The following is a 19369-nucleotide window of genomic DNA, read 5'->3' as shown; positions in this document are numbered from 1 at the left end:
GTGTGACGACATTCGTTCTACTTTTGGTGAGGAATTTCTTCGGGCACCCACCACCGATAATTGTCAACGGTTGTTTCGTCTTCACGAAACAGTCCACGGTTTTCCCGGTATGCTTGGCAGCATTGACTGCATGCATTGGAAGTGGAAGAATTGACCGACTGCTTAGAAGGGGCAACACTTAAGCGGCCACAAAGGCGGCGGCCCAACACTTATCCTTGAAGCGGTCGCCGACTACCGCCTATGGATTTGACATGCATATTTCGGTATTACCGGATCCAACAACGACTTGAACGTGCTATATTCTTCACCACTCTTCAATGATGTTTTGAATGGTGTAGCACCAGCGATCGACTTCACCGTCAACGGAAATGCATACCACATGGGTTACTATCTCGCCGATGGTATCTACCTAAGGTGGTCGACTTTCGTGAAGACGTTCAGCAATTTGCAAGACCCGAGACGGGTTCTTTTTGCGGAGCGTCAAGAGTCTGCTCGGAAAGACGTCGAAAGAGCTTTGGGGTCCTTCAAGGTCGATTCAACATTGTGAAGGCCCCGTCTCAGTTGTGGTACGTTAAGAATATCGCTGACATCATGTACACATGTATTATCTTGCACAACATGATTATAGCTGAAGAAGGACCGAGGGCGGCTAACTTTTACTACGAGGATGAAGTCGGAAGCTCAACCGCGAGGTCTCCCCCACGCCGAGGTGTGCATACGACGGTGGACAAGAGTATCGAAACAAGAAACACAATGCGCGATACCCGAACCCACACTGAGCTACAAGAAGACCTAATCAAACACATTTGAGCGAAATTCGGCCACGAGTAGTGGGTTTTTTTAATTTTATAAATTTAATTATGTAATTTTTAATTTTTAATTTTTAGGATTTTAATTATGTAATTTTTAATTTTTTTAATTTGTAATAGTATTCCGGGTATTTTTAATGCATTTTAATATTGTGGAAATGTTTTTATTTAAATTGAATAATAGAATGGTGAGACCCTTGAGCATGTCCTTACGGAAGAGCATGGACGTGGGTGTTGTGCTCTTGCCTAAGAGCATCCACAATGGTGGCGAGCGGACAGGCTAGCCAATCTCCGGTGCTCGCCGGTTCGCTTGCCGAACCATTGTAACCGGCGAGCGCCATTTCGGCGAGCACACGCCGATTCGCGAGGGCTGGGCGATGCGCTCGCCGGTCCGCTCGCCGCCATTGCAGGCTCCGGACCAGCGAGCGATCGACGAGTAATTTTTTATTTTTTTTATTTTCGAAACACTATATATACGCGCTTTGCACGTCATTTTCATTCGCACCACTTGTTTTAACGAGTACTCTCTTTATCTTAATTTCTGTACAAGATCAACAACGTGAAATGGAGAACAACAACGAAGGTACTCCAATGACGAGCGGGTCTCAAACTCCCCCGGTACCCGTGGGAGGTGTATGGGGTTCGATGCCCGTGTACTACAACATGTACCCGTGGTAGCAGATGATGCCCGGGATGGCAGCCGGGGGGAGATCGCCAGGGGGGAGTATGCCGGGGGGGTTACCGGCGATGACGGGGTGGGCACCCGGTATGCAGATGATGCCGGGAAGGGTACCGGCGACGCAGGGGATGCCAGGGGGAAAACGTCTATCGCCCCAGTTTTGATTTTTCGACTGCTTATTCGCACACATCGACCCCAGCGTTGGCGCAGTTCACGCAATATGAGACTTTCTCCTTAGAGGAGTTGGGGTTTGATCTTCTCGGTGTTCCGGAAACTCCCGTTAAAACGGGGAGAATAGGGCGGGGTCGGGGCCCCCCAAAGGGGAAGGGCAAGAGGGTCGGCGAGTCATCGCAGCCGGTTTAGGACGACTGCTCGGTACGGAGGAGGTGGACGGATGCGGAGAACGTCGCGCTGTCCAAGGCGTGAGTGAGTGTTTGCGATGATCCCCTTACTTCGAACAATCAGAGGATCGTCAACATGTGAGCCAAAATAGCAGCAGCCTACAAGACATTTTGCCAGGAGGGGAGGCCGCGCAACGGGGAGGAGTGCCGGAAGGCGTGGGACCGAATCAGGGCTGGGGTCTCCCGATTTTCGGGCTTGTACGCCAACGCCCTCCGCATGCAGAGCAGTGGCCAAACAGCGGATGACTGCAGGAGGATAGCGGAGAAAGCCTTCCCCCAGCCCGGCTTGTATAAGGAGTTCACCTACTGGAACTACTATGAGGTGCTGAACGACTCCAAGAAGTTCCGGGCAGGTGTCGACGCTGGCTGGCCGAAGAAGCAACGACTGAACTATACCGGTGATTACAACGGCAGCAGCGGTGGTTCCCACGACCTCCCCGAGGGTGCTCAGGAGCTCCCGTCCCCTCCATCGTTCACTCGCCGAACTCGCCCGGTTGGTCAAAGGCGGGCGCAACGGGAAGCGAGGGGGGACGCCGGGGGGTCCCAGGAGGTCCAGTCGGCATCCCCCCTTGGCCAGTCGACAGAGGATCTCAAATTCTTCGCGCGTCAATAAACGCGTGCTCAGATGGTCAAGATCTTAGCCGATTGGAAGGCGGCAGAGGACCCCGAGGAGAAGAGCTTTCTTCACGCATTGCTCGTGAGCATGCGTGACGATTTGAAGACCGGGGGGGTACCGGCGGCGACGGAGGTGGCGGCGATGGTGGCGACGGAGACGAGGAGTGAGGCAGAGGTTGGGTTTTTTTTAAATAATGTAACTTTTTTAAATTAATGTATTTATTTAATGTAATTTTTTTAATTAATGTATTTTTTAATGTACATTTTTTTAATTTAAATAATATTATTTAATTTTCGCGTATCTGTGTCGTAAATTTAATTTCGTATTTTGTGTGATTGTCAATTATTGTTTTATATAATTAGGAGTGATGTGGCTAGGCTATTGTTGGGCTATTGATGGGCTATTTGCTTGTCATGATGACGTGGCAGGAGGATTTTTAGTGCTGATGATGTGGCAGGAGGAGTTTGTGGCTGGGCTATTGCTGGATGAAAGTCATTGTGGATGCTCTAAGAGCAAGGAGTAAAAAAGTAATAAAAGTGGGTCCGGGCTCATATCTGTGCTCTTGCCAAAGAGCACGGATAGGGATACTCTAAACATAATCGATAATTTAGATGAGGTAATTATGTTGTTTTATTAAAGGGTGATGCTAAGTGGTCATAATGTGGCCGGCCATAAAAAGTTAATTTAGTTCATTTACATGTATAAAAAAATTAGAATTATCGATATAAACTTATATGTGTGTGAATGGACTTGTGAGTTGATACTTATCTTTGAATTCCATTACATAAAACACATTAATATCACGAATTACTGTATACGTTGAGCAACAATCAAGAAATGACAGTAGTAATAAGTTGAGCAAAAACTAGGAAAGAGCAACACTAACATGTTGAGCAACATATAATGAATATGATATAAAAGTAAAATCAAGTAGTATTTCTTAAAGATGGTAATCGAGAGAGGTGGAGAAAGATTGGTTAGTCATTTGATAGGAAGAAGTGTATAGAGAAATATTTCAATGTTTGTTTTCCATGTCTTTCAAATGTTCATTCACCCTAGTATTTATAGGGTGAATGAGAACATTCTAGTACACCAATAAATGTAGTTGGTACTTTACAACACTTAGGAACTCTACACTACTTAATGTGGGCGGCATATTAATGTGGTCTTCTTTTCCAACACATGTCATCTTCTTTTCCAACACTCCCCCTCAAGTTGAGTAACGGTATCCCCGATACTTAACTTGCCAATGAATTCTTTGAATTTTGTAGGACTCAACGCCTTGGTGAGAATGTCTGCCAGTTGTTCCTCAGATCGGACAAATGGGAACTCAATAATTCCGCTTTCAAGTTTCTCTTTGATAAAGTGACGATCGACCTCCACATGTTTGGTCCTATCATGCTGTACGGGATTTTCTGAAATGCTAATTGCAGCTTTATTGTCACAGAAAAGTTGACTCCTCCGTGTCGGTGGGAATCCAATTTCTGTTAATAATCTTCGAAGCCAAAGTATCTCCATAAGACCGCTCCTGATCCCTCGGAATTCAGCTTCCGCACTTGACAAGGCAACCACTTTCTGCTTCTTACTCCTCCACGTGACTAAATTGCCCCCAACAAAGGTAAAATACCCTCCAGTTGATTTTCTATCGACTGGATTGCTTGCCCAATCTGCATCTGTGTACCCATCAATTTCCAAATCTTCTTTTTTCTCTAGGAATATCCCATAACTAGATGTTCCTTTTAAGTATCTCACAATTCTCGTGACAGCATCCATGTGATCTTCTTGAGGCTGATGCATGAATTGGCTCACAACTCCAACGGCATATGCGATGTCTGGCCTGGTATGAAAAAGGTAGATGAGTTTTCCTACTAGCCGTTGGTATCTTTCACGATCTGTAGGTTTAGCTCCATCTACAATTTTCAACCCATGGTTGGGTACCATTGGAGTTTCAGCAGGCTTGCAGTCAAGCATACCTATTTCGGTGAGCATGTCAAGTATATACTTCTTCTGCCTTAAGAAGATTCCGTGCTTGGATCTCAACACTTCGATCCCAAGGAAGTACTTCAAAGCTCCTAAGTCCTTCATTTCAAATTCTTTGAAGAGATTCTCTTTCAAATTCTGGATTTCTTCAATATCATCTCCTGTTATGATCATGTCATCAACATAAATAATCAAGCATGTCATTTTTCCATTCCTTTCTTTCAGAAATAGTGTGTGATCTGAATGGCTCTGTTTAAAGCCATGTTTGAACATTGCCTGACAAAATCTTCCGAACCATACTCTGGGTGATTGCTTTAACCCATAGAGGGTCTTTTTCAATCTGCATACCTGCCCTTTTCCAAATTCTTCGTACAGACCTGGTGGGACCTCCATATAGACTTCCTTGGTCTTTTCAAGTTCACCATGAAGAAAGGCATTTGTCACATCCAACTGGTATAATGGCCATTCTTTGCATGCAGCCACAGAAAGAAGAGTTCTTACTGTATTTAGTTTGGCCACCGGGGAGAACGTTTCCTCATAGTCTACTCCATACACTTGAGTGTATCCTTTAGCAACCAATCTTGCCTTGTATCTCTCGATTGAACCATCTGCACGTCGTTTTATGGTGAAGATCCACCGACAAGCTACTGGTTTCTTTCCCGGAGGTAGAGTACATATCTCCCATGTTTCATTCTTTTTCAGGGCATCAATCTCCTTCTTCATGGCTTCCCTCCAGTGCTTGTGTTGCATTGCCATCTCGAAGGATTGTGGAATCTCTTCTTCTTCATAGAGAGCAGCTTCAAACGCTCTAGCCATTTCAGTAAGGTGTCCCTGGGTGAAATTTGCAACTGAGTACCTTGATTTTCGTCCTTTCCAGTCTGGAGAATATCGTCGAGGAGGAATGCCCCTCGTACTCCTGTGGGGTAATCTGCCATGTCCTGTCTCTTGTTCTGTAGGTGGCTCTTCTGTATCACTTATATTTTCCCTGCCACTGTTAGCAATTTCGGGCAGAGTACCAATGTTGGGATCAAAAGTTTTTACCTCGGGTCTCAAAGACTGGTTCGATAGTTTGGCTGGGTCCTGAGGCGACATGTTCTGTTCATGAGGAATTGGCGCTGTTGGACTCTCAATTATGATAGGATTTTCCTCCCCCTGAATGGTTTCTCCCCATAGAGGTAGCCAATTGAGTGCGTCACTATTCGGGTTACCTGGCTCACTCTCCCCCTGACCACTAGATTGGCTATAGAAATATTCACTTTCAACGAAGTCACAGTTCATAGTTACATACATGCGATCTGTTGATGGGTCATAACATCTATACCCTTTCTGATTTTTTCCATACCCCAAGAAAACACATTTGACAGCACATGGTGAGAATTTATCGCGATCATTTTTGGGTATGTGAGCAAAGACAGTGCAGCCAAAAACTTTGGGTTCAAGAATGAGAGAAGAGGGAATTGAGTGTTTGTTAGAGAATACCTCTAAAGGGGTTTTGAAGTTTAGGATTCCTGTGGGAAGACGATTTAGGAGGTAAACAGATGTGGCTATGGCTTCAGGCCAGAAGGTTTTAGGGATGTGGGATTCTATCAGAAGTGCACGGGTGATCTCCAAAATATACCGGTTTTTTCGCTCAGCCACCCCATTTTGTTCTGGCGTGTAGGCACATGTTGTTTGGTGAAGGAGACCTTTTTCGGTAAAGAAGGTTTTCATGCTAGAGTTCACATATTCTCTCCCATTATCAGATCTAAGGACTTGGATTTTGGTGTTGTACTGGGTTTGGACAAGGTTATAGAACTCAGTGAATTTTCCAAAGACTTCTGATTTTGATTTCAAAAAATAAATCCAAGTCATACGAGAAAAATCATCAACAAAAAGCAAAAAATATCGAAATCCTTGACCCCCGGTAACGGGCGCAGGGCCCCAAACATCAGAGTGAACTAAAGCAAAAGGAGTTTTTTCTCTAGTTTTGTTCAATTTGAAGGAATGTCTATGACTTTTAGCCAAAACACACGTTTCACAATTCAAAACATATGAAGAAGAAACTAATTTGGGAAAGAGTAAACGGAGATATCCTATAGATGGGTGCCCTAACCGACGGTGTAGGAGCCATATCTGTCTTTCATTCAGTCCACGACTTAGCAGTGCAGTACTATGTTGGGCGATCTCATCAACGTAGTACAGTCCATGTCGCTCAGTGCCACGCCCAACTATCGTTCCCGTCTTGATATCCTGTAACATGCAAAAACGAGGCTGCATTAGGAGTTTGCAGTTAAGTTCTTTCGTGACGTGACTCACAGACAATAATTTGTGGGACAAGGACGGAACATAAAGACAATTGGAGAGACGAAGGGTTGGTGATATATATATAGTTCCTGCCCCTTCGACCTGTGCTAACTCCCCACTGGCTGTTTGGACAAAAGGTTTTTTTTGATTTGGATATATCTAAAAAATCGGATTTATCGAATGTCATTGTGTCAGTTGCACCACAATCAAAAATCCAATGGGAGTCTTTTGGTCCTATTTTTGAGGATGACGAATATGCCAGAGCTTGGACCAAGTTTGTATATGGTGTGGAAGGTGGAAATTCAAACTTTCGGGTGTGATTGTGCATTTTCCGAAAGTTGGGGAAATATTTGGAAATATTGTGATTTTCTGGGGTGGGTTTTTGGAATTCAGGTATAAGTAGGGGTGGGGTTTCGAAAATATTTGTGGGGTGGGGTGTTTTATAGGATTGATGTGGGATTGGGGGACTATTTTGCAAAAGGAGTGTTCTTCTCCTAAAAAACCCTAGCCGTCCCCCCCTTTCACTCTCCCGCTCCATTTCTGCTCCCACACCCGTCGACTCCCTCTCACGGTCGGCCTTCCCAGCCGAGATCGGAGACCGGTGGTCACCGGTCCCTCCTTCCCCCTCATTAATTTTACCTTCCATCCACGTTTGAGTCGATGCAATTGGTGCTTTGGCCACGTTGACTTGGTTTGCGCCGCCTCCGCCACCCCCTGGTGCTGCGCCGCTGTTAGGGTATTGTGGTGGTGGAGTGACGACGTTGCCGCCGCTGGATGAGGGATTGCCGAAGCCGCCGGTGCCTGTGGAGTTGCCGAAGCCGCCGCCTCTGCCGTTGACCGTGGGTTTGCCGAAGCCGCCCGCCGGTCCTCCGGTGTAGGTGGCTCGGTCTCCTCCGATCAGAATGGCGGCTGCTGCCCTTCCATTCCCGGTGCCACCTCGTTTTCCACTTTGGCGAGTTCTCTTCATCTCTTGCCACCATTCGGGGTATCCGTGGAGGTGGAAGCATGTATCCCGTGTGTGTTTTTTTCCTCCGCAGTGTGAGCAAATAAGCTTGTTTTTGTCTTCATCTTGTTTTCGATTTGGTGGGAATGGTGTGCAGATTTCCGGTGGGGTTTGCGCCGCTGGAGTTGGGCGGTTTCTGTGGAAAGCTCCCAGGCCGGCTGCGATTCCAGATGAGTCTGGTTCGGGTTTGAGAACCTTCTCATTGACAGCTTCCCTTCTCACCATACCATATGCTCTGCGAACAGATGGTAACGGATCTGTATTTAGTATTTCCCGTCTGATCTTGTCGTATTTGTCGTCTAAAGCCCATATGAATTGGTAGAGTCGATGCCTCTGTGTATGTTTGTTGTACTTCTCGATGCTTTTGGGGCTTTCCATGGGATTAGGATCTCTTGCATCTATTGAGATCCATAGGTCCTGGAATTTATTCCAGAGGGATTCCAGGCTCATATCTCCTTGCTTAATTGTCATCGCCTGCCTGTGTAGATCATGTACTTGAAAGGGGTCAGCTCCACTTCCATAGGTGATTGCCAGACCTTCCCATAGGTTTCGGGCTGTTTTATACTGTGAAACTTCATTCCTCAAACTGGATTCAATGTTGTTGATGATCCAATTGAAGCAACAATGATCCCGTTGTTGCCATATCGCGTAGCCGGGATCGTTGGCGGTGGGGGGTTCTGATCCTCCAGAAATGTGAGAAATCAGTCCCTTTCCACCTATAGCTCGTTCCATCAGATTTATCCAAAGGGGATAATTATCCCCATTGAGTTTGTCTTCTAAGCGGATTTCTCCCAAAGACTCCAGGTTTTGTGGTGACTGTTTTGGAGGGTTTTCTGGTTTGTTTCCGGTTTTATTCATGAACTTCATGAATTCGGCAAATTGTGCCGCAAAATCTGCCATAGTATCGGCAGAGTGTGGTTTGGTATTTTCTGTGTCAGAATCTGACATCTTTGGTTTTCGTTTTGCAGGGATAATGAAGGAAAGGCCGAGAAGGGTATGGGACTATGATGACATTGCTCTGAGTCCCCAAATAAAAATTTCATGCTCTGATACCATCTTAAAGATGGTAATCGAGAGAGGTGGAGAAAGATTGGTTAGTCATTTGATAGGAAGAAGTGTATAGAGAAATATTTCAATGTTTGTTTTCCATGTCTTTCAAATGTTCATTCACCCTAGTATTTATAGGGTGAATGAGAACATTCTAGTACACCAATAAATGTAGTTGGTACTTTACAACACTTAGGACTCTACACTACTTAATGTGGGCGGCATATTAATGTGGTCTTCTTTTCCAACACATGTCATCTTCTTTTCCAACAGTATTAAACCAAATTTTTTTAAAAAAATCAATTTTCTTTGTTATTTAATTAATTTATGGGTGGACATAATATGGCCGCATAGCTTTATTCTTTATTAAAACATCAATTCAAGATTCCGTAGAAACCAATGGTCTGTTTTAAATTTTTAATAGACATGGTATTGCGTAGTGACAGGAATTAATTGCTCCGACATTAAATCTTTTTACAGTGCGAAAATAAAGACCTCATGATAAATTTTAAAGGGCAATATAGAATAAAGTAGGACCCAGTTTCCAAATTTCCACCCTAGACAATGAAGTGATGCACCATAATAAACGTTAGTTAACAGACTGGTAATAGATTAGGTAACGAAAGCAACATTTTTCTTTTTCATGTCTTTTTATTAATATATATATTCACTATTCAGGAATCAGGACCATGAAAGCATGTTCCAGTGTTAGCAAATATCTTCAAGTATAGTAGTAGTAGTAGTAAATTTTTAAGAGTAGTAAAGATAACAACTTGCTTACATTGTATTAATTCATAGTGTTTCTCTACTTCATAGGACATGAGTTTTGAGTGATCAACAAATAAAAAGGGTAATTCTAGAAATATATATAAAGGGTTGAGATATAGATATGAATTTGTTTCATAGATTTCAATACGAGGTTAAGGATTTTTTTTTTTGAAATGCAACAATTTCTCATGGTGATTCGTGAATTGTAATGGTGTCGAATATTATATATACCTGAAAAAGGAGATTCATGTTAACTCTCAAATTCAATTATGTGTTTCTTAATTGACACTTCTAAATATTTATATTCATTAGTCCTCGAAAAGTTGACGTGGCTAAACACTTTATAATTACACCACTCGGTATTTTTGTTGCATCAAACAAGGGCGGAAAACTCAATTACTTAGCTAACATGATAAAACTACTTCAAAATACGCCATCGTATTTGCAGGCACAATAAAGGGGGAAATAATACTCAAATTATTACTGAAATAATATTGCAGAGTGTGACAGCTGAGATATTGAGAAAAAAGTAGTGATGATGAAGAAGCGTCCATTTGTCTTAGACTTAAAGATTGAGAGAGACTGGTCATTTCTTTATGCTTTTATACGCACAAGATGGTGATTTAACATCGGTGAAATGGGCTTTAAATGTTGAGAATTTAATGTTGTTCATTAATATGTATGTCAGTTATAATTTTTTACTATCTTTATTTATTTTGCTCTATTTGTTGAGCTGTAGCAATCGCAGTAAAGACTAGATAGTTTAAGGACACCCCCTTTCCGTGAATATCTTGGAAATATAATTTAGTTTTTCTCTAGAGGATATATGGTTTACACAATATTAATTTATAATAAAATAAAATGAGAATGTAATGATTTAATATGGTATAAAATGTAAATAAGATTTTAAATTTTAATTATCATACAATACAAAATGAGACTTATGATATGGGCTGTGAGTCAAGCCTTTTAACAATAATAGTATTCATTCCCATGTCATATGGGTAGGCCCATTTCAAATTGTAAATCATCACATACTATTATATCGTGGGTTATTATTTGAATCAAGTGGAACACAAAAGGTTAATAACGTATAACCCTTGTTATTCACAAAATTTCAACAAAGTATAACATAACAAACCCCCAAAATCAATTCTTGTCGTTACTCAAGCTTTTTAACTAATAAATGGAACCATCGAATTCGACAATTAACTTAAACTCAATTACTTAATGGAGAAATTGTAATTAGGTGACCATGCAGGCTGCAGCCATCGCAGCGACAGTGAGCCTTTTCTTTATTGTTATTTTAAAAGTATTTTGTAAAATTATGAAAATATGTGGATATAATGATTAATGAGTAAACATTTTCGTAGCTGATAAATTTCCAATCAATCAACTGCAATAATGGTATGTAGATGCAAGGCCGGTTTATTCCAACATATTAGGCCCATTTATTTATTTCCTAAACCAAATTATTAGAATCATTTTGGCCCAATTAGACGAGAAATACACTTTTACTAAAATAGTCAATAGCACATTTATTTACCCATCTGATTGATTCGACCTATGGTCTTATTTTTGCAATATTAATAACTTTTCATTAAATGTATTCTTGTTTTTTGTTAATGTTTTTAGAATTTTGTATCACGGAATCTTTGTCCTAATTATAAATATGGAATATATTTTTTGAGAAATAAATTAAGTACTACGTACCTCTGGCCCCGATTATTTGTTTCGTATTTGACTAGTGCGAGGTTTAAGAATTATTTGACTTTATGAAGAAAAGTGAACTTAAAAAGTTAATGGAGTTTACTTTTGATCAGTGTGAACTTAAAGAGCCGTTTGGTAGCTATGCTACGGCTAGATAAGGGAATTAATCCGTGTTTATTTGTGCATTTGATAGCTATGTTATTAAATCTAATAGCCCGTATTTTGTATTCGGCCCGTACAAGGCCAATTAAAAAATCTATGTTTCAATCATATATGTAACCACCCATTTTAGCATGTTACATATCTAGGATACCTAGTTAATATTGGCAAAATACATTTTTAATCATCAAATTTATAATCTTAAACTAAACATACGCCTCCCTTCTTTTCTTCTTCACAAAAATTGCTTCTGCCTCCTCCATTTCTTCTGGCAACTCAAAAATCCGGCAACTACATTTCTTCGGGCGACACCATACCTCCCGGCGACTCCATTTTTGAATCAAGGTTAGGATGTTTGCAATTATTCTTCCAGATTTTTCGGCAACATATTCTCGCCGCTCGCCGGACCCTCACTCCTCTTCTCCTTCATCCTCTTCAACCTATGCAGTAACAGAATGAAATTTCACAAATTAATTTAAAAAGGGAAGACGTCGACACATTTAAAAAGGAAAACCCGAACCTTTGCAGTGGGATCCTTGCCGGAGACAGGAGACCTGAAAAGGTCCCGCTTGGCAGGTGGGGGCGAAGGAGTACTGGCGATCGGGTTGAAGAGGGGAATCGGAGCGGAAATTGGTGCAATTTCTTGAAGCGGGTATGATTCTTGACCGACATTTACAGTCGACATCGGCTGTGATTGAAGGAATTTCCAAGAATTGTGGAGGCGCCACCGAGGAATTGATTATGGTGGCCGGAGAATAGATGGTTGGCGGCGGTGGAGTAGTGTTGAAGCGAGGGTTTGTTGAAAGGGGGAGGAAGAGGGGATTGTTAGAGATGATGTCTTCTTGATGGATTTTTGGAGGTAGTTGCTTTCTTCATCATCCAGAGCTCGCCTCTCATTTGTTGTGTTTGGTCTATTTTTTCCTTCATCATCCAGAGCTCGCCCAACAATGATAACTAAAATTTGAGCATTCAGTTTGTAGAAGATCAACAACAGTGAAACAGCTCTCGGTGAATCGATGAACATTCTGTTTGCAAGAGAGAAGTGCAACAACAACATGATAATAGTTTTAGTCATTTTAAGTTAAATTAATGAGGATAATTTAGACAATTCTAATTTTTATTTTTCTTTGTGACTTGTTGTACATTTAAATAGGATAACTCACAATTATCTGTACCTACCAAACACTCAATCAAGATAAATTAACTAATCGAAACTATTATAACTATCACTAATTGTATCATGTCTTATCGAAACATGACATAGCTACCAAACGAATATGCCCAACACATTTTTGAACCTTATTTCTAATTCATACAAAACCTGCCGAGGCCATATTTTAGGCAGAGCACAATTAACCCAAAAATATACTTAAACGACAAAATAATGCACAAGCAACAAAAAAAAATGAAAAGTGGCCAAGAGAGGAAGAGTGAAAGACAAAAAGGGGCAGATCATCTATCACATTCCTCATTTGTACATGTCTATAGCTAATACAGTATGTACTTCACATGACCTTCTCCCAACTTCATATAATTCTCATGTGCATATGCTCACACATGAGTTAATTATTCACATGCATCGCTTAGTTTTGCCAACGTATTAATATAGAAGGATATATGCCACATATAATTTGTTTTGATAGGAGCTGCATAATCTATATTTCATATTCTAAATGTTGAAAGAAGCATTTTCTTATAATTTAATATAAATATATCAAATACTTATATCTTCTTTTAACATTTTTCATAGAGACTTAAGTCTCTCGTGGAGCACACTTTGTGTTCGACATTAATACATCATATATAGAACATAGATGGTCTTAAACGAAGAATGAAATTCATTCGAAACTTGAAAAAAGGAATAAGACTAAAATAAATTAATTAATTTACTAAAAACAAATTTCCGAAAATAGACAATTTGTTTAGGCTCGAAACCCATATGACACTTTGAGAGTTAGTTAGGTAACTACTACTGCTAGAAATCAACTAGTACATGTAATATGCTCTCACACTAAAAATGTCTTTTAAAATAAAAATACCATTATCTCTACTTTTCTTTTTTTCTTATTTTATTCTCTATTTAGTAATTCACATAATAACATTACATAAATTCATATCCTGAAAAGCAAAGGTTTATTTTTTAAGGGGAAAGAAAAAATACTACTTGTACTAGACCACATTCAAATATCACGTGACTTCTCACGAGCAGCGATGGATGACAAGACACTGTACAACCAACAAACACAAATGCAATGAATATGAAGTTACGGAAGTCACTCTCCAAAACAAGCTATTATAATCAGTAGTAGTATTATTGATATTGATGGTAAAGATGGATTCTGAAAGGCCATTCCCACTACTAATAATCAACAAACTCTCTAATCAAAACGGACTAATATGGATTTACAAAACAAAAATCTTGAACCAAACATTAATACAAATAAAACAAAAGGTGAAGTGTATTTTAGAATTTTCAAGCATGCCGGAAAACATTGAATACATTACGAAATCTAGAGGAAGACAATTTCCTGACAATCTTCTTCGCATCATCCCCACCCTCGTCCTCGGCTAGCTTCTCGATGTTTTTAAGGTATCCCGAACTCAACATTTTCTTCCTGGCGCTATTACTCCTTGCCAACGACATCAAAATCGAAAGCAGAAGCTTCTTATTCCCCGAGCCCCCTTGCTCGGGGTCAAGCATTTGCATCAAAACGACAACGTTCTCATCATCCTGCACGAACCTCTTCCTATTCTTAGGCACCACGAGCATGCTCGACAGCGTCTCTGCCGCTATTTCCCTTATCTCGAACGACTTGGAATCGAGAAACTTTACGATTACAGGCATGAACCCTGCGTCCCCCATCGCCTTTTTAGCGTACTCGGACGCCCCACACAGCCAGAAACTAGCCTTTAAGGCCAGTTCCTGGACTGGACCCTCCCCGAACCGGAGGAAATGTAGTATGTGATCCGCTAAACCCGAGCTCAACATCGACCTCTCGCACGACAAGCATATCATCGTCATGCTTCGAAACGCGACCTCTCTCGTTTTCGTAGAAACTGCCCGAGCCGGGTCCATGATCCCGACAAGCGTCGGAATTCCGCCGTGTGTAATGATATTCTCCCGAATTGATTCATCTCTATAAGCCATTGTCTGCAAAAGATCAAGAGCGCTAATCTGCACCGCCTCGTCGCCCCTGCTTCCGGCCAGGTCGACGAGGCCGGCCACGGCGCCGTCTTCCACCATGAACCGCTTGATCTCCTCCACAGCCGCGAGATTCTTCAGCACCCCACAAGCCAAGCAAACCAGCTCACTCCCGCTAGCGCCGTCGCTGCAACAGATTTTTAACAGAGCGGGGACGCCGCCGTGGGCGGAAACCGCCCAAACGTTGTCGGAATTCTCCGTCATTTTCATCAAGCACCTTGCCGCGAACTCCTTGCTCAGCTCGGTGCCGCTCTCCACCACTCTGATCAGCGGCGCAATCACGCCGGCGGCGATGAGCGCGGATTTCCCCGGCGGGAATACGGTGATGGAGGAGACCGCTGCGGCGGCCTCCTCCACCACCTCCTCCTCGTGAAAATCAAGTAAATTGACAAGTAGGTTGACGAAGCCGTCGATCTCTATAGCGATCTTGACGCATCTATCATCTTCTCGAATCACTTCGTTGAAGGCGATTAGGGCTTCCAATTTCATAATTTTACCTCCAATTTTGAGCCTCGAAACGACGTCGTTGAGGTAGAAACGCACGTCGTCTTTGGAGGCGGAGGAGCAGCTCGGCCTCGACACGACGAGTGCGTGGCTCTGCTCGAGCAGCCCCGCCGCATAGATTTCGCGGAGGCTACCGGTGTGGGCGTCGAGCCTCGCCGTGAGCATGTCGAGATCGCTCTGCATGAGGAGCTTCCCGCTGTAGGAGGACTCCGAGCACCGCCGCGCTAGCTCGCCGTAATTTGCCAGCGTAGCCAGAATATCCTCCACCGCCGCGGACAGAGGCTCATTTTGGGCGCCCAATCCGCAGTTCTCGATTGCGGCGAGGTGAGAGAACAGCTCCTCGAGCTTGATCCTCGCCGCCTGCCATTTCGCGGTGAAGACCTTGATTGAATGGGAAACTGAAATTAAAGAGGAAATTTGAAGAATTGCTTGCTTTAATTGTTGGTTTTGTGTTGTTGATGAGGACGAGGGGGCGGTTTCTTCCTCGCCCATTTCTTTATTGGATTTGGAAGGAACCCATTGCGGCGGAGATTCAAGATTCCGGCGGGGGATGGGATTGAGAGGTGTGGATTTGGGGGTGTTTTGGAATCTTATCTGTTGTGAATCACTGCTCTATTAAAAATTTGTAATACAGTTTGCGGCAGAACCGCAATTTTGGGTGAATTTACTAAAGTGAGCATGGCTGTATGCGAATAATTCCTCTGAGGGTAGGGGCATCTTGGTAATTGCGGTCGGCTATAGGCCTAATCAGTTGGGACGTCGCACATTTTTTCGTATTTCATTTTCATATAGTTAGATGACTTACTTTAATTTTTTAACGTTTTCAACAATTTCTATAAAAAATTGAAATTGTTTGGAGTCCAATCGTATTCATTTCTTGACTTTGTGGGCTCATATTAGAAGGTTAACTGTGGTTTTGAATCTTTGTGGTTTTAGCCATTTATTTACTAGTAATATTTTGAGTTTACTTTTTATACTATCATCAAGAGTTCATCCTAATTCCTATGCACAATTTGTTCAATGAGAGCGAATTCACGAGACAAGCTAGTAAAGGCAATTTATTTTAATCCAGTATAACGTGCGTTTGATGAAATAATTGGATTGGCAAAGTATATAATTCCAACCCTTAAGCTAGAGCTCAAGAGCTAATTCAACTTAACAAAAACTCCAAAAAAGTAGTCACATAAAATGTGTCTTTTTCAGATAATATAGTGTCTTATTCGAAGATAAGCTGAGTCATAATACTGACATGCACAATATGTTTTTGTCACATCTCATAGAATAAAAACTACTCTGTATTTGTAATTAAAAAGTGAGCTTGTGTTGACTTTTTTTAATTTGTACTATGTTTCTACTCATTACTTGCGTAGCTTAGTGGTGCAATAAATTGTACTAATAAGTAATTTGTTGTTGGAGCATGGTAATTAAGAGGGATGCAGATACAGTGCGTTAAATATATGGAAAATGGACCACAGAATAAGAACATAGCCTTTTTTTAAATAAGGTGAAATGGATACCACGTGTGAGATTCTTGCTTTTGAGGTCAGTCTTTTCTACTAGTACTATAATAAAATTAAGTTTAACTTTATTTATCACTTTTATTAATGACAAAAATTAAATAATGACAAATATTATGATTGATGGTCGATCCCTTCAATCTTGTTGCTTGCATTCTTTTAATTTTTGGGATTTTTATTTGTTTCAATCTAGGAAGGTCATCTTATAGTGTAGATGAGGCTGAGTTGAGGCATAGAATCCAAAAATATTATGTTGGCCAATAATCGTGGACCTGACATCTCATTCAGTCGACTGATGGAGCTCTCAACTTTTCACGTGGGTCTCATAGTTTGATGTGTTACGCACCACACGACCGCGTGGCATGTCCTAGGTCGATGAACTTGACTATGTGGCTTGTCCTACAATCAATGCAACTAAGTGTAGCTCTATGGTACAGAAGATAGTGCTTGGTGTGTGATGGGGTACGAACTAAACAACTAAACCCTAATGGCGAGCCCAATAGCAGTGACGGCCCATTAGCCCAAAACCCAAGAAAGAGTATCAGTTCGGCACGACCAAAGAGTTCAGTTCGGTTCGGCACAACCAAAGAGTTCGGTCGCAGCCTACAGCTCGGTAAAAGCCAACCAATCAAGCTCTACTCTCAGATCGGCAAAAGAACCAATCAAGCTCTACTCTCAGATCGGCAAAAGCTGATCGGCAAAGTTCAGCAGTTCGGTCTCAGTATTCGACCGAACAAGGAGATAGTGGACCCATGCAGGACCTCCACGACCTCCACTACACCCACGATCTATCTAGTGGTATGAAGCAGTTGTCAACCTGCAAGCCACGATCTTGGTTCAAATGTATAAATAGAACTTAGATCAGATAGACAAGGGTTAAGCTCTCTAGATATCGAATCTCATATAGCAAGTCAGTATTGTAAGCTGTAATCCAGATCAAGCAATACAAATTTGCCCTCCTTTCTTCCCGTGGACGTAGATTTACCTCAGTAAATCGAACCACGTAACTTTCTGTGTCGTGATCTATATTTATTACCTGCATTTATTACCATCAAAAATTCGCCAATCATCACTGGCGCCGTCTGTGGGAACCAGAGAACCAAATCTGTGATAAAAGCGAGTTTTTGATCCTCTTCCACCAAAAAAATGCATACCAGATCACATAATACCCGTGCTTCCGTCCGTGATAACCATGAGGAAGCTAGTCCAGCCCGTCGGTCTGGAAAACAGCCTCGTGAGAAATCTGCCTCCAGTCCTCACGGTGAAGGAACAAGCCACTCCAGAAGTCGTCGCACCGAGTCTTCCCAGCAGCCCGATTTGAACGAGGCTGTCAAGTTGTTTTTGGCCGAGAAGCAGGATGAATTCTTAACATTCCTGCAAACAGGCCAAAAGCCGGAGACGAAAACGGCGGATTCTCCCTCTCCATCCAGACATGAAAGTCACTACCGCAGTAGTGTCGCATCTCCCCGGAGAAAGAATCCTCACCACCGACATGTTCCTCTTCCTCCTCGTTACCGGAATCACAGGAGAACTCCATCTCCACCATACCGAAGAGATGTCGGGTTCGCCATGTATGGAGCGCTGAAGACTCCATTCTCGGATGATATCACCCGAACTCCGTTGCCGCAGAATTACCGAACTCCGTCAATGACTTATGACGGGTTAGTGGATCCTCATGATTTCTTGGGACGCTATCAGTATAATATGGCGAACCAAGGCCTCAATGAGGTTCACATGTGTAAGCTGTTTCCCGAGCTGCTCATCGGGAACGCAAGGAGGTGGTTTGATAGCCTCCCTCAAGGCAGCATTAGATCTTACAGAGATCTAATGGATGCTTTTCATAGGAGATTCTTCCAGAAAGCGGAAGCCCGAATCACTTCGGCTCAGCTGCTTTCTATTCGTCAAGGTCGCGATGAAAAAATTAGCGACTTCATGACGAGGTTCCACAAGGAATGCCTACAAGTAGATGATCTCAATGATCTACTTGTCATTTCGGCATTCCAAAATGGAATACTGCCAGGAGCTCTCTACAGGAAGCTCGTTGAATGCAGTCCGCAAACAGCTCAAGAGATGTGGGACATTGCGGACCAGTTTTCTCGTGCCGATGAGGCAGACCGTCGAAAACGGTCTTTAGACAGCTCATCTAGAGGAGACAAAAACAAGCCCGATCATAGCGATCAGAGGCTTCCTCGCCGAACTCCTTTTGAAAGAATTCAAAGGGCACCGGTACAAGGCAGATTGGGACCACGTCTCGATCTTGAGAAACCGCCCGCTCAGTTCGTACCATTGAACAAGTCGAGAGCGGAAATTTTCGAACTGCATTCCGATATGTTCGAAAAGCCAAAGCGGATGATGAAATCGGCCGCGCGCCGAAGTCAGGATAATTATTGCTCCTTCCATCAAGACCACGGTCACGATACCGAGGAGTGCCGACATTTGGCTGCAGGTATTGATGTTCTTGTGAAAGCAGGGACGTTAAAAAAATACCAAAGCAAGCAGCCGAAAAAGAACAAGAAGCAGAGAGGTGCGAACTGCGCTCCTCAGGATCCGAAAAGGCAACAGGATCCCGAAGACGATGACGAGCCGCAATATGATGGAGTAATCCAGACTATTGACGCTCTCCCAGCCGGGAAGACTAAATCGTCCCTGAAGTCAGAGCGCAAAGGCTTCAATCGAGAGGAGCCAACGCAT

The 19369-nt window shown here is 42.5% G+C and overlaps 1 protein-coding gene across 1 annotated transcript; it reads right to left on the bottom strand.

Moving 5' to 3' along the window:
* Positions 1–13746: 13746 nt before the first annotated feature.
* On the bottom strand, positions 13747–15766 carry LOC121809445. The gene has a single exon (XM_042210078.1). The coding sequence runs from the start codon at positions 15651–15653 to the stop codon at positions 13929–13931; it is 1725 nt and encodes a 574-aa protein (XP_042066012.1). The 5' UTR covers positions 15654–15766; the 3' UTR covers positions 13747–13928.
* Positions 15767–19369: the final 3603 nt, after the last annotated feature.

Source organism: Salvia splendens, chromosome 6 (assembly GCF_004379255.2).
Source record: "Salvia splendens isolate huo1 chromosome 6, SspV2, whole genome shotgun sequence".
Taxonomy (NCBI): domain Eukaryota; kingdom Viridiplantae; phylum Streptophyta; class Magnoliopsida; order Lamiales; family Lamiaceae; genus Salvia; species Salvia splendens.
The sequence above is the reverse complement of the archived record's forward strand: the minus strand, read 5'-3'. Positions and strand labels throughout refer to the sequence as shown.